The 16,516-nt window shown below is 35.4% G+C and overlaps 1 protein-coding gene across 2 annotated transcripts in view; it reads left to right on the top strand.

Moving 5' to 3' along the window:
- ZCCHC4 (zinc finger CCHC-type containing 4) overlaps nt 1-16,516 on the top strand; it is a 47,277-nt gene that overhangs the window by 29,530 nt on the left and 1,231 nt on the right. For both annotated transcript variants that reach the window (XM_068542266.1, XM_068542265.1), the window contains 6 exons: nt 1,229-1,379; nt 2,944-3,044; nt 10,544-10,665; nt 10,910-10,985; nt 12,484-12,535; nt 13,048-13,192. In XM_068542266.1, coding sequence (XP_068398367.1) covers nt 1,229-1,379; nt 2,944-3,044; nt 10,544-10,665; nt 10,910-10,985; nt 12,484-12,535; nt 13,048-13,192 — 647 coding nt within the window. The remainder of the gene's footprint in view (nt 1-1,228; nt 1,380-2,943; nt 3,045-10,543; nt 10,666-10,909; nt 10,986-12,483; nt 12,536-13,047; nt 13,193-16,516) is intronic.

Here is a 16,516-nt window from a genome sequence, read left to right as displayed (position 1 = left end):
ATATTCTTTAATTTCTTTTTTAATTTGGTTAAGGGTTCAGGTCTCGTTCACTTACTCATTTTCTTTTTTCTACTTTTAACTCTAAGGGGTTTTAATTAATTTATTTTAAAATTTGTATTGGAGTATAACTGATTTACTCTAAGGAATTTGAAGGTTTTTCAGTCACATCATCTGTACTTTTAGTCCTTGTTCGTGTAGGCAGGTTAAGGAAGTGCCAGGCAGCACTTGAAAAATGATTAACCTTCTTGACACCATCCTTTGCTGTAGGACTTTCAGGAGGAAGTTTAATAAAGACTTTACTAGAGAAAAGGGATTAGGATGTTGTGATTTTTTTCCTTTCATCAGTTGGGTCTTCTAAGTTGATTTAGTAGTAGAACAATATATATTTTATTATAAAGTACATATAGGTTTATTAAAGTTTAAATGCCATTAAGCTTTCAAATCTTCTGCCATTTTGTGTACTGTAAGTGTTGATTTGCTTTTATAGGTAAGTACTTGAAAGCAATTACAAAGTCAGTAGATGAGAGCTAATATTATAGGTCTGTCTCTTACTGACTTCTCCCAAAGCAAAAAAGTGATAAATATCCTAGACAGTTTTTAATGTTAACTTTGCAATCACTAAAAACACGTCAACTTATTGGGAAAATGTGTTAATAGCATGGTTTTATGGCCTGGATAAGCTTTATTTGTGAGCTTTCATTTATTTACTTTGCATGTTCAAATATGCCTGTCATTTACCTGGCACTCAAAAACATGTGCATGTTTAACTGGTAACTTGGCTCTCATTAACCTGAACTTATGGTGGTGGACAAACCAGACAGGAAAAAATATGTCTTATTCGTCTTTGTGTCTCCAGTGTTTAGCACAGTCCTTGCTTCTGTTTGCTGAATTGAATTTAGCATTTTAGATAGTCCTCATGGGTAATGAGTTTCTCTCTTTTAGGTTACTAAATTTAGTTTTTTAATTTAACCATTTGAATGTGTAGTCCTCTGATAGTGATGGTGTTTGAATTTGCAATTTTAAAAACCCACTTATCAAGGAACCCAAAGATAAAATCTTACGGGGGCTGAATGAGAGAGGCTTCAGGATGTCACTGAGGGACTCTGGGGTGGCAGGATGGGTGAAGTTCAGTACGAAGAGTGAGACTGAGCCTAATGCATTCTCCTCCCAATAGGATGAAGTACCTCCCTTTAGTCCTAATTTAGAAATGAATTTCTGTTTGTTCCAGGCTGCCCTTGAAGTATGCAGAACATTTTTACAGAAAGATGAAGGTGAAGGAGTCATTATGGTGACAGATCCTCCTTTTGGTGGCTTGGTTGAACCTCTGGCTGTTACATTCAAGAAGTTAATTGCTATGTGGAAAGAAGGTCAAAGCCAAGGTGTGTAATTTATTACTTACTGCAAAATAAACATGTATCTAGGTATATACTTCCTGTCACATATTAGCAGAGCTCAGTGAATCAGAGTACTGATAAAATACCCATGTCTTGCATTCTCGTCTTTTTTTAAAAATAGGCTTATTTGATAATAACTTTATCGTCATGATGCACTTCGTATTATTCTAATCATGTGTTTTAAAAACGGCTCATAGGTAAAGTATTTGTTTTTGGTGGGCATAAGGGGACATTATGAAGAATAGCAGTGAACTGTTGGCATTTCTTCAGTAAATATTTCCTGAATGGCCACTATGTTCCAGGTACTGTTTAGGTGCTGGGAATGGAAGGGTGAACAAGACAGACACTTATCTCTGCCCTCATAGACTTTACATTTCCTCTTCCAAAAGTCTTGCCCAGAACTCTAGGAGAGCACCCAGCCCCTGGTCCACAGCTCTAAACTGTGCCAAGATTTGTGTGGGAAGGTTGGCTGTCCAGTAGCGTAACAGTGGTTATCAGTGTCACATGGATACCCAGCCCTAGAACTGGGTTAATGACTGGGGGATATTCAGCTTAAAATGGCTTAGGACTTCAAAGTGTTTTATGTAATTATCTAATTAGTCAGTATAATCATTTTTCAGTTTCTAACCTGCAAGTTGATAAATGTAAGAGTGTCAGGAATTTGTGATCAAGCTTCTCCATTAATTGTGCTATATAAATAGTGTGCCTTGGGGACGGGGTGCAAATGAAATTTAAAACATGACTCACAGTGCTAAGTATTCCACTTATTTTTGGTTGTGAAGTCTACTTATCAGAGTGGATAAAGTCATTGTTGTTGGGAAAGCAATAAAAAGCTTTGTGAGCTTGAACTGATTCTGCTGCTTATTAGCTGCATGAATTTGAACAAATTGCTTAAATTTTGCAGCTTCAGTTTCCGCATCTGTGAAATGAGATTACTATATTAACATCTAACTCCAGGGGTTATTTAAGGAGATAACATACAGAAAGTTCCTAGCATTGTACTCAGCCTGTATCAGGTGCTCTGTAATTAATAGCTATGTCCCCTGTCTCTCATAAAAATTAATTTGGATAAAATTGTTCATAAGAATCTTCCATGATTCAGAAGAGATGGATTCACCCTGCAAACTGGCATAGTGAGTTATGGCAGAGCTAAGATTCAGACCTAAGGCCTTCTGCGTTTTGGTCCAGGATTCCTTCTACCATATCACAACCACCTTTGTGCTTCAAAGTGATGCTCATTTTTTATCTCCCACTTTTTTTGTAATATCTTTGCCTTTACCTAGACTATAGTGATATGCATGTAAAGATAACTTTTACATACCGTGTGTAGCTGTGTTTAGATATAAAAGAATGTTTCCATTGACTTTTGGGAAAGGTCAAGTTGTAAATGGTACTCTGGTAAATCATCCTTTCTTTTGTATGATTTAAATGTATTGAAGGATTACAATTTCTCCCGATACCATATGTTTTTCAGTAACAGCTTTCTACTTTATTTTTTTCTTTAATATCAGTTTCTTATTTTCTTTTCTCTTTTTTTGTGATCCATTAGATAACAGTCACAAAGAACTACCCATATTCTGGATTTTTCCCTATTTTTTTGAATCTCGAATTTGTCAGTTTTTCCCAAGCTTCTGCATGCTGGATTACCAGGTATAGTAAATATTCTGTTTTCTGACATGGTTGGGGAATGGATATTCTGCTTAAATAAATATTCTGATAAGATGATTCATCAATTTTAGTAAATGCAAACACCATAAGCTGTATGAAACACTAAAACTATATCATATGTAACTTAGTGCAGTGGTTCCTAAATGTCTGTAATCTCTAGGGTGCTTATTAAAAATATAGGGGCTTCCCTGGTGGCGCAGTGGTTGAGAATCTGCCTGCCAATGCAGGGAACACGGGTTCGAGCCCTGGTCTGGGAAGATCCCACATGCTGCGGAGCAGCTAGGCCCGTGAGCCACAATTACTGAGCCTGCGCGTCTGGAGCCTGTGCTCCGCAACAAGAGAGGCCACGATAGTGAGAGGCCCGCGCACCGCTATGAAGAGTGGCCCCTGCTTGCCACAACTGGAGAAAGCCCTCGCACAGAAACGAAGACCCAACACAGTCAAAAAATAAATAAATAAATAAAAATAAATGTACTAAAAAAAAAAAAAAAGTTAGCTATTAAAAAAAAATATATATATATATATAGATTCTTAGGTACCAAAATAAACCTACTAAATCAAAATCAGAGGGTAAAGCCCTAAGAAAAAATATTTTACCAAGTTTCCCAGGTGATTCTGAACTGTAGCCAGGTTTTAGACCAAATGATCTGATCTTTCATCATCACCAGAAGATTGTGCAGCACCCCAGGATCATCATTATGAACATGGGTTTTCTCCATTCAGAGGCTGTAGAGAGATAAATTGCTTTTTCTGGTGGGTGGAATGCCATGTACATTTCACTTTGCTGCTCAGAGGATGCCAGGAGCTCTAAGGAGGGGTGTGCCCGAGGTTGTGGTGTGTCAGAGAAGCAGAGATGCTGAGGTGTGGGTGTGCTGATTCAGGGCAGACTGACTGGACCTCCTCCTTTGCATCCTTGTCCTTCACCTTCTGTTTCAGTGTCCACTCTCCTGGATTCGTTTCCTTGGGTTCTGAGGTTAACGCTGTTGTTGCCATCACTATGTGTGGTCACCAAGTGGGCACTGCTTCCACTTTTGTAATGACGTTTTTCTATTTGATTTTTCTGAGCAGTTGACTAGCCTCTGATTAAGGCTTTTCAGCTCTAGAACTGTAACCGTCTTCACTAGTTGTTCCAAGGTAGCACTTGTTTCTTTTTTTTTTTTTATAGTTGATTTACAATATTGTGTTAGTTTCAGGTGTACAGCATAGTGATTCAGTATTTTTGCAGATTATATTCCATTATATGTTATTACAAGATAATGGGTATAATTCCCTATAGCACTTGGTTCTAATCTTTCTAGTCTTGAAGATACACACTATTATGAAAATTATTTAGAAATAATGAAACAGTGTTACCAGAAATGAGGGGACAGATGCTACCTGTGATTCTACCTCACATAGCAAATATTATAATTTTGAGGTACAGTTGACTCTTGAACAACAGGAGGATTAGGGGTGCAGTTGAAAATTGTTGTATAACTTATAATCAGCCCTCTGTATGTGAGGTTTCTCCATATCTGCAGTTTCACATCTGTGGATCCAACCAACTTTGGTTCAGTATTTACTATTGAAAAAAATCCACGAATAAGTGGACCTGCACAGTTCAAACCATGCTGTTCAAGGGTCAGCTGTATTCACATCCAGTCTTTTTAAAAAACACTTTTACATATTTGTAATCATAGAAGATGAATTTGAATTCTGCTTTCTTCATGGTGCCTTATATAAGTGTATATTTTAAAATGTAGCTACATAATCTTATGCTTTTAATAAGTGAATTATTCCATTAATAGGCTATGTTATCATTCTCTTCTTTTTGGACTTAGAGGTTGCTCCCACCTTTAAGGTACTATAAATAACACTGCCATGAACATCTTTTATTCATATAATTTTTCCATATTTTCCATAACTCCCTTAAAATAAATTTCCAAAACTAAAATAGAATTATAAAAGTTACGTTATCAAATGTAATGGACTTTTTTATGGCTCTTGAACCATATTAACAGTGTCCTTTCCAAAAGTGTGTAGCACAGTCATTGTAACCTTGACTTCTTGAGCTCTGCTTTAGGCAAATCCATACCATATATCTTCTCAAAGCTGGTTTACTTTCCTTTTTCGGGCATCCAGTTTTCTGTTTCTTATCTGAAGGATGCTTCTAATATGGACATTTGCAATGCAGAGATAGCTGACATATCCTGAAGACGTTAACTAAGTAAACTATTTCTGGTTTCCAGGAGCACCTGCTGCCTTTGACAGTGAATAATCATCTAGTACAATGTTTGGCACGTAGTAGATGCCCTATACATGTTGAATGAATATTTGAATGAAAAAGAGCACGAACTCTGGAGTTGAAAAGGAACTGGGTTATAATGCTGGTTCTGCCACCTACTAGCTAGGCCTACACATTTTATCTAACTCTCTGAAACTCATCTTACCTGTTAAATGAGCATAGTAATAATATATCTGCTTCATAAGGTTTTAAGAATTATTTGAGATAATACATTAAAAGATTTAGCCTCATCCCTGACACACAGCAAATATAGAAAAAAGGTTATTGCTATTAGCATTGTCGTAACCATCACTATAGTCATCACTCAGATGGCCCCAGAGTGGGGGTAAAACTTTTCTTCAATTTTAATGTCACAAAACACATTATTTTAACTGCAAAACACATCGTTCCTCAGAAAACTGTTTCATCCACATTTAGAGATGAGTTTTCACTGTGGGCAAGAGTTTCAATTGGTGAGGAGGCAAAGAAGGCAGATCCAGAATAAAGCAGATGACAGCGATTATTAATGTGGAGTAACCAGTTATTGTTTGTTTAGACAGCCTGTGTTACTAGGAAAGAACTTTTGGAAATACTGTAGTTTTAATTTTAAGGACTAGTTCCGAGGTCCAAGCTTACTGAAAATAATCATATGATTCAGTGCATTGGTGGAAAAGGTTCTAATTAGGCCATGTGTATCAGGGTGAAAAGCAGTCTTTCCAATAAAGAGAAAGCCAACCGTTGAGAAGAAGAATTAGAATAAAACCTATACAACAAAAAAAATCTTCATTTTTCATGATTCCTACTAAAGATAAGAACACTACTGCCCATTATATGCTCAGTGGGAGAAACTGATTTTGCCAGATCTCCTAGGGTATATGTAAACTTTGTTTGTTGTACCTCCCCTTTGATGATTTTTCTACTATTTTTTTTTCTTTTGAAACTCTCTCTGGACTTATTATTATCCTTTCTGAGCCTTTTGCATTCTTTTTTTTTTCCTTTTGTTACTTTAACTTCTTTTTGTGGTAATTTTTTTCCCTTTATATTAGCCACCTTCATCAAATGAAAAATTTGGAAGTTTCCTCTCCTCCTTCACAGGTCTTTCCCATAGACCTTGATTAGGCCTTCTTTCTGACTTTGCCTGAGATGATTATAAGCCCCGAAACCACAATGCAGTAAAAAAAAAAAAAAATCACTAAATCTCTTTTTTTGGAAATACTTTTTAGGTAAGAGGAAGGCGGAAATGCTGCAAATCTTCATAAAATATAAATCATGTAGACTCTTCAGTGATAAAGCACTTGATGAGTACAGAATAAAATAGCTATCAAAGACCTAGAAAACCAAGAGCTTTATTAAGGGCAGATTAGAAAGGAAGGATTTGGTAATGAAAAATTCTGATTTAGAGTCAGAAGAAGTTTGAGTCTTAGCACTGCCTTCCAGAAGATTAAATATAGTCTTGAGGGAAGTCACTTTATCTTTCCAGGTCTCTGTTTCCTTACCTATAAAATAAAATGACTGAACCAGAAAAGGGATGCCAGATAAGTTTTACTTTTAGACTTAAGCCTGATAAATTGGTAGTGACTTTCTGGAGAATTTGTTGAGAATACCAGGCTCAGTGGCAGAGAGTAGCGTGACTGATTAGTGATGTCTGCCACAGGGTCAGGGTCAGGGAGTGATGGCATTCAGGTCCTGTATTTACCATATCTGAACTAGATCTTCTCACTTCCCTTCCACCTTGAACATGCTATGATCTCTTGTTTCTGCTTAATCTGGGACATTTGTCTGGATTGTTAAAAGTAGAGATCTTTGCTTTTTTTTAAAGCTGTCTTTTAAAAAATCATCCTGTTTAGAAAACTGTTTGTTTTTCGAGTCTGGTTTCATGTTCAGAAATGAAGAGGTTTTGACAGGAATTTCTGAGAAATGATTGTAAATTATAAGGTGACACGTGAAATTCTCAAAATTCAGTATACAATAAACATAAAACATTTAATGGATTTGAAGTGATGAGGAATAACACACATATGTATGTGTATGTCTGTGTATATATCTATACATACGATATTTAAAATAAGAGGTTACATGGAATATGGTGTGACTAAAAAACCTTATTGCTATGGTAGAAGTTGATTGATGGAGCTGAAGAGTTCACTTGGAATCTTTTGAATATATTGAAATTAAACAGAACACACTTTAGGGATTTATGAAAATACAAACATGTACTCTGTTTTATTTAAGCTTTGTTTCCTAGCATGATACCTGGAGCATAGTAGGTGCAGACTAATAAATGTTTGTCAACTTGAATGTCTTGTTTTCTGTATAACTAGTTTCAGTCTCATGTTGCAGAAGAAATTTGTGTATAGATAAAATTAAAAGTTAGGAATTGCAGAGATTTTGTGCTTTCCCTCATTTCTATACAGTACTTCATCACATTAATCAGTTCCATGGGAGAAATTTTCTATTCGAAAATGCCTCTCATCATCATTGTGAGTGAAGTGTCAGGGATAATGATGGGGAAATGGTGTATCAGCTCTACCACTAGTGATACGCAATTTGCAAAATTGTGTTTGCTTTACAGCACTTCCATAGGAGGTTTATTTGTGTGGATGAAGCTATGAAATATGGATGTATGTTAGAGGTTCATTAATTTATCCTAGCAGCATGCATTTTACATACCATATGTTTATAGTTAATTAGCACAACAAACCCACATTTAAAAATAATAATAATCTCAATTAGGTTATGCAAAATCAAGTAATCAACCACCTCCCTGACACACACATTCTCTGACTCCTTAGGTAACCATAAAGAAATTCTTTTTTTTCCCCTCTCTTCCATCTGCTATCTATTATATTGCATGGACTATTCCATTTACTAAAAATCTTTCTAAGATACTCTTTTCCAGCATTTGAAAATCTTCATAAGATTCTCTTGGGAAGAATTTTTTTTCTTATAACACTCATAAATGTTCAAAATATCTTTGTTGAATTTAATATGGTACCATATATTTACTGAATACATAGAGAAGGTGCATTAGGGAAAAATTATGAATTTAAATCATTTTAAAAGAAAACTACTTACGGTACTATTTTACGGTGATTTTGAAGTAAAATCTGCTTTTGTATCTTAGCCTCTAGTAGGTAACGTATATTCATAGAATTTTAAAGTTGTAAAGATGCATAGCTTTAACATAGGCTGACTTCCCAATGTAATAATCCTTTCCACTAAATTCATGACAAGCAGTCATCTAGTCTCACTTGAATGCTTTCCCTGAGCAAAGTCCTACAGCCTTACAAGGCAACTCAATTTATTTAATAGCTCTAATCGTTAGAAAATTTTCTCATATGGAGATAAAATATGCTCCCTATTAACTTCTAACCATTGGTCCTACTTCTGTTTTCCGAAGCAATAAAGGATAAGTCTAATTTCTATTCCACATGACACACCTTCAGTTATAACATAGCTATCAGATCCTCCCAGTCATCTCTTTTCTGAATAAACACCCCCAATCTGTTAAACTATAAGCCCTATTTATTCCCATTTCTTTCAATAGAAATGAACTGGCTTTATTAATGTCTCTCTTAAAATGTAGCAGCTGAATGGAGGGCTTCAAATGTGATCTAACTTCGTCTCCTTTCCTTGTTACGACATTACAGTTCTGTGTAAGCTGGCTGTGAGCCTGCACCAGCTCTTACACCTTCGTGATAGACTGTGGACTCCCCACGTTGGACTGTGCGTGCTCACATGCCGAACGCCCTAGGGCTTTTTTTTTTTTTTTTCCCCCCACTGTCTCTCATTTAGCTGAGTCTCCTCATCCTGTACTTATTTTTTTCCCACTGCTGAAGCTTGTTAATCAGTCTTCCTAAATTTGTTCACCTGTAAATCTAGCAGGCATTGGCATAGCCATGGAGAGAGCTTAGGAATCTCCCTCCCACTAAAGGCCTCTCTTTCCATTGTCATCGATTCCTTACATTTTTGTAATTCTCTCATTAAATAGCTACTTTGCAAGTCAGTTCTGTTGTAAATTCTTAAGTGTAACCTTATTTAGAATCTAAAGAATTTATTACAACTTACTTGAAAGTTGCGATCTACCTGTATTAACCTTATAAAAATCTCATGGTGTTCTTGTGGGTCATGTAAAGCAGTGGTTCTCAAACTTTAGTGTGCCAGGAGGGCTTGTTAAAAGTAACAGATTGCAGGGCCCCACCTCCAGAGTTTCTGTGTTATTAGGTCCTAGGTGGGCAAGAATTTGCATTTCTAACGAGAGCCCAGGCGACGCTGATGCTGCTGACCCAGACACCACGCCTTGAGAATGACTGACCTGAAGATGGATGCACTTAGTGGCCAGGTGGATTCACGGCAGGCTTAAAACCAAACGGAGAATGTGCACGGATGATAGGCTGGGGGAGGAGACGGGAGCAAGAAGCTAATAGAAATCATGCTTGTTGGCCTCAGTGTACTTTCCAGATAATCTGCAGAAATGGAAGGTTGAGTTAGGGATCTTGAGGAGAGAGGTAAACGTTCGAAATAGTCATTGTGGGGAAAACTATAGTTACAGGTGTCCCTCTGCACTCCATCCTTCTATCTGTCTCTACCATATGCCGGGTCCTGAATTTAGTGTTTTACATACATTGTCTCATTTAACTTTCATAACAACTCCAAGGTAAGTATCAGTAACCTCCTTTTCCAGATGAAAATGATGCAAACTTGCCTGAGGTCACATAAAAGTGAGTGGCAGAGCCACTGCCTGGCCCCCACACCTGGCTCTGTCAGAGAGTGATGGTGGAGGGCCACACTGAGGCTGCACTGAGCCTTGGGGAACTGAAAACGGACACGCAGTGAATTTCACAGGCAAAAAATGAAAAGCCCTCTACAAGCTGGCACAGATCATCAAAGGTGGAATGTTTTAATGCCCAAAGCTAAAGTCTTAATTATATAAAAGCCTTTCCTGCAAATTCTGTTGCATTGGCAAGAAGATTAGAGTTGTTTTTTGAATCCTAGGTAACATGAATGTGTCATAACATTTTACCTTTTTTATAATGAAATTTTACTCTCATAGAGGCCCCTCTGAGGCTGTTGATGAATAAGTAAACTCTTGCTTTTGAGAACTTATTAAATACTCTGATTTAATTTGTATCTTGGCATCAGTTTGTTCATGTATTGGTAAAAGAATCTTAACGAATGTTGACTCATTTGAGAAATTTTTCCTCTTTAATCTTTCTAGGTAGATTATGATAATCATGCACTTTATAAACATGGAAAGACAGGACGGAAACAGTCTCCTGTGCGTATTTTCACCAATATCCCACCCAACAAAATAATCCTTCCTACTGAAGAAGGGTACAGGTAAGAGAGACCTTGAAATACACAAGTCACTGAAAATAAAGTTCCATATATCTAACGCCAAATGCCTTTCATATTGACTCATGTAGTTCTTTTATTACTTTTAAATTTGGCCTATAATGTTATATTGAATTTAATTTGAATTACACCGAACTTTTGTAACAAATGCCTTGTGAACTTTTATCTACCTTGTGAATCTCAGTAAGTATATGCAGCTGATTTCTTCCAGTCTTTCTTTTCTCCTTAGATTTTGCCCTCTGTGTCAGCGATATGTTTCTCTAGAGAACCAGCACTGTGAACACTGTAATTCTTGCACATCCAAGGTACAGTTTTCTTTAGAATGTGTTTTTACTCAAACATATTAGTTTTATTTTAGGTCACTAGTTTCATTACATTTGTTTAATGTTATTTTGTTAATATAATAAGTTGTATTAATGTATTATCAGTTATTAATTTTAATATTATAATTTGTATTAATGTATTATCAGTTATTAATTATACTTTAATATAATATTTTTTCTCTAATTATAAAGTACAGCAGGCTTTTAAAAATACTTAGTTGCCTTCATCATCATTAACAACTATTTGAGTTATTTTTATATGGTACTGTATGACTGCTAAAATTATTAGTGTTTCAAATAAGGCACTAAATAAGGGCTAAATTTTGTTGAGGGCAAAATTAAGGTGTTTCAAATAAGGAATTGAACTATTAGATACCATCACTGTTCTGATGAAGCAATAATTAATAACATGTGCTGTGTATTTACTCCTCACAGCACTAGTAGACAGGGCTTCTTACAGATGAGGAAGGACTACAGGGGACATACCTCCTAGTTATTTTTGTAGGAAGGTGGGATCACCTTTAGGTTACTCGGTTATTTTAACTAAATACAGTCAGAAAGAACATGTGAAGTTTAGTTGGCTGATACGCACATATTATTCTCCAGAGGAAAGGCTATATTTTTATAACTATTGGAAAGTACATTTTTTATAACTTTATAATTATATTACTGGTTATACTGGTTTTTAACTATGGTAACACATCTGATTATATATTTCCAATTAGTTTAGAAATTATCTGTATTCTTCTTTAAAAAAAATTATGCTCAGATCATACAAAGTACAAAATGAGGAAAACAGAATTTTATTATTTAGAGATGCACACGTAAGTGGAAAAAATAAACAAAAACAAGGAAGTGACCATCACAAAAACCAAGATAGGTGTTTCTCAGTGGGGAAGGAGGAATGCTGGGTTGGGAAGGGGCATGTGGGGAAGTGTCTAGAGTACTGATGGTATTGTCTCTTGACTTGTTGGGTTCATCAGTGTTCACTTTATAATACTCATTAAACTGGACATATGCATCTCATGTACTTTTTTAGGTATGTTTTATTTCACAGTTTTTAAATTACCCAAATAGTAACCTCTGTCCTTCTAAATTACATTAAGTTCTCAAATATGAATGTTATTAAGGATTATACCAGCTAGACACATTAAAAACTATGAATCATTAATTCTCTTGAAATTTTCATTGAGTCCTTCTTTATGCAGATTGGGTTGCTCGATCTGGAGTGGACTTTCAAGATCATTTAGATAAATCCTCCAGTTTTAGAGTTAAGGAAATTGGGGCCCATCAAGGAGGCGTTTGAGTTGAGTAGAGAAATGCATAAATTAAAATCAAAGTATTTAACTGTAAAGCCCAGGAAAGTGAGAAATAAGGAATGAATAATTTACACAGATTTTAATAAGACATTTTAATTTTTAATTGTGGAAATTTGATTTTTAGTGACAAGTTAAACATAATTTAAAAATTGTTTTTGTAGGATGGCAGGAAATGGAATCATTGCTTTCTCTGCAAAAAGTGTGTAAAGCCTTGTAAGTATTTAGACTTAGTGTTTGAGATCTTCTGAAAATATTTGACTTTTTCTTCATCTAAATAGGATTTTTATTTCACTATTTACAAAAGAAAAAAATAATATAGAGACTTGCATGAATTTACTTGCTTTTTAATTTTTACACTTGCCAAAATGTACTTTCTCTCCTTCTAAGAGAGACATGACTTTACCCTGTTTCAGTGTTGCATTTGCTTTGGCTTGTTTTAACAGGGTTTTGTATCACTCAGCCAGCCTCCGTTTTGTCAGTGGCTCTAAGCTCATGACTCATGGCAGAAGGGCTGAATTTGTTGCCATGTATCAGAAAGAAGTTAGCTGGTTTACATGGGATTCCAACCTCTTAACCTTGGCCTCTTTAGCCCAATTATAATTAGCTATGCAAAGCAATCACAATATTTGAAGTAAACACTATTCACGCTTCCTTATCATAAAGGTTAATCAAATGAAAAATTATATTAAATGAACCTCTTCTAATACCTAATTTTTATTTTACAGCCTGGATCCACTGTAACATTTGCAATCACTGTGCTCTTCCAGATCATTCTTGCACGGGCCCTAAAGACGGCTGCTTTATTTGTGGTGAATTAGATCATAAACGGAGTACTTGTCCTAACATCTCTACGTCTAAGAAAGTTAACAAGTTAGTTGAATTCTTTTATTTACTAGAAAAAATTTTCCTTGTTTATTTGTACGGAGCAATCCACAGAAGTACACAATAATCAGAGGATCCAGAAATGCTAAATTAATTGTTGCTTTCACTGTTAGGTCTTGTTTGCATAGATGGGGAGAGGGAGGATATGAAGGTGAGTCAAAGAGCTTAAAATTTTACAGGTAAGGCATGAAAATAACCAAAATATAAGGTAGAAAGTGACTAACTTCCTATATATTTGTGTAATACAGCTGTGTAATTCAGAGCAAAGTTATACCAATGACAATAGTATATTTAGAAAAACTATTGGTATTTCAACAGGGCTAACTTGAATGTTACACATTTCTCCTTTTAAACTGAAGGGATTATAGCTATTGAGTCCTCTTGTTTTACTGATGTGAAAACCAGATAACCAAGTTTAACATTACATGACCGTTGAGATCAGGATAAAAATTTTGAGCTATCATATGACTTGTGATGAAAAAAAACATCTATTATTATTAGAAGTATCTGATGGTTTAGTAGCTACTTGTGATTGTATTAGAATTCTTTTCCATTTGTTTTTTTTGGTCAGTAGAAATTATTTTTTTCCATTGAAGCCCAGCCATTTGAACTCTGCCTAGTATTTAAACTACCTTTTCCATTACTTTTTATCAAATTTACTTTAAATAATTATTTCCACTAAGTAATCTAGGGTAGAAGTGGAATTTTAAAAATTAATTAAAGAGGTGTATTGAAGAGTATTATATTTTTTTATAAGAATAGAATACAACCTAATAAAGGATTGATCTGGGGTTGTTGCACTATTACAATGTAATTCTGCTTGCAAACAACATGCTTAGCCTTTGATTCTGTGATCTTATGACACGTGGAAACTGAATTTGCATTTTGGTAATACAATGTAGGCTCTTTATTGGTTCTTAAATAGCCCTGACTAGTCTATTTGATAGTAATATGTTGTTTTCATTGAGGGAAATCATGTAGTATCTCTTAGTACTAGATTTTATCAATTTTAATTCAAGACCAAATTCCTTAGGATGTGTTATACCTGATAGTTCTTAAATAGTATCACTTTCTTCTCTTAGAGAGGACTCCTAAACTGTGAACAGTGATCTTCAGATATTGCTTTCAAAAAACTTTTACAATGAAATTGACAGTGCAAAATTTTTTCTTTATAATAGTAAAAAATAATCTTAATAGCTTTTTTAGCATATATGGCATAAAAGATCTTTTCATCTTATATGTTTTATAGTTGTCATGTTAATTTGGTTTTCCTTGGTATTCATTTTCCTTTGGTTGTGATCTGGAATGGCGCTGGCTCCCTCTTGTGGTTAGAGCTCATTTTATCAGTTACATAAATACCTATAATTTAGAGGACAAATACTAGGTCAATTTATTTTTAAGGCAAAATAAAACCATCAGTTTATTATACTCAGTTTATCACTGTTGAGAGACTTTATCTCTGGAAAGTTTTATTTATTCATATTACAAATGAATATTTTCTGTTTTTGTTTACTGTATCTTCTAGTGAAATCTGGTTCATGTTTAGTTCTTCTTCTGAGTGGACAAACCAAAGAAAATTTGTTTAAATTTTGTATACAGACATGCATAGCTTCATTGACTTTGCCATCAAGAGATTATACTTCATTAAATTTGCTAAATCATGACTTATCAGGACATTATCCTACTTTTAAAAAATGGCTGGAGGGAAAGGAGATTTATGTAACATGCACAAAATGGTATAAAGATGACTGTTTTATTCGTTTTATTTTGAACTTATAGGATACCCCAGTCCATGGTGGAAAATCTAAACATGGAAAAATATAAAATTGCCAAGCAAAATTCTGAGTAGTAGTCATGTGGAGCTACTAATAATAGCTAATATTTATTTATTAATTACTATATGCTTAGCATTTTACATACCTGAATAATTTATAGTAGAGTATGTAGTATCAAGGTAATTCAGAACACAGTTTCCTGAATCAAACTAGTTCTGCCACTTCCTCATGGATGATTTCATAGCCTCTGTTTCTTCCCCTAAAAAAAATTGGGGGGAAGGAAAGGGAAGGGTGACATCTGCCTTGTCTCAGTCTCTCAGCTCCTTGAAGTCAAAGACTGTGTCCATTCATTTTTGTATTTCCAACACTTAACATATATACTGAATGAACAAAAAGAGAGGCTGAGTTTGGTCCACTAGGAGATTATATACTGTTTATGAAGCTCCTTTCCCAGGTTTTGGTCCTGGGACGATCAAGAAGAAGCGTTTCCCTAGGACTTGTGGTGGTTTAGGAGAAGTGAATCTAACAATTGATATTGCTGGGCAGCCATGGAAATGCCCAGGTTTGCCACTACTGGCAGCCCCAGCCCATCCCTTTGTTCATGATATGATAAATGGCATGATTCTGCTAGCTTGGAGAAAGTGAATGGATAGACCAGTAATCTTCCTCAGCTATAGATTGCCTGTAATGTAGTTCAGAGAGCACCTGAAACAAAGGATCTGGGTTTTTGTTTTTGTTTTTTTTCAGGTGTGATTTAATGTTTTTTAGAGAGTGGGTTTCAACTTGTTCATTTTTTTAAAAAATATCTTTATTAGAGTATAATTGCTTTACAATGTTATGTTAGTTTCTGCTGTACAACAAAGTGAATCAGCTATACATATACATATATCCCCATATCCCCTCCCTCTTGAGCCTCCCTCCCACCCGCCCCATCCCACCCCTCCAGGTGGTCACAAAGCACCGAGCTGATCTCCCTGTTATGCAGCTGCTTCCCACTAGCTATCTATTTTACGTTTGGTAGTGTATGTAGGTCAGTGCTATTCTCTCACTTCATCCCAGCTTCCCCTTCCCACCCTGTGTCCTCAAGTCCGTTCTCTACATCTGCATCTTTATTCCTGCCCTGCCACTAGCTTCATTAGTACCGTTTTTTTTTAGATTCTATATATGTGTGTTAGCATAAGGTATTTGTTTTCCTCTTTCTGACTTACTTCACTCTGACAAACTCTAGGTCCATCCCTCTCATTACAAATAACTCAGTTTCGTTCCTTTTTATGGCTGAGTAATATTCCATTGTATATATGTGTCACATCTTCTTTATCCATTCATCTGTCGATGGACATTTAGGTTGCTTCCATGTCCTGGCTATTGTAAATAGTGTTGCAGTGAACATTGTGGTACATGTATCTTTTTGAATTATAGTTTTCTCAGGGTATATGCCCAGTAGTGGGATTGCTGGGTCGTATGGTAGTTCTATTTTTAGTTTTTTAAGGAACCTCCATACTGTTCTCCATAGCGGCTTCAACTTGTTCATTTTGAA

Source organism: Eschrichtius robustus, chromosome 4 (assembly GCF_028021215.1).
Source record: "Eschrichtius robustus isolate mEscRob2 chromosome 4, mEscRob2.pri, whole genome shotgun sequence".
Classification (NCBI taxonomy): Eukaryota; Metazoa; Chordata; class Mammalia; order Artiodactyla; family Eschrichtiidae; genus Eschrichtius; species Eschrichtius robustus.
The sequence above is the reverse complement of the archived record's forward strand: the minus strand, read 5'-3'. Positions and strand labels throughout refer to the sequence as shown.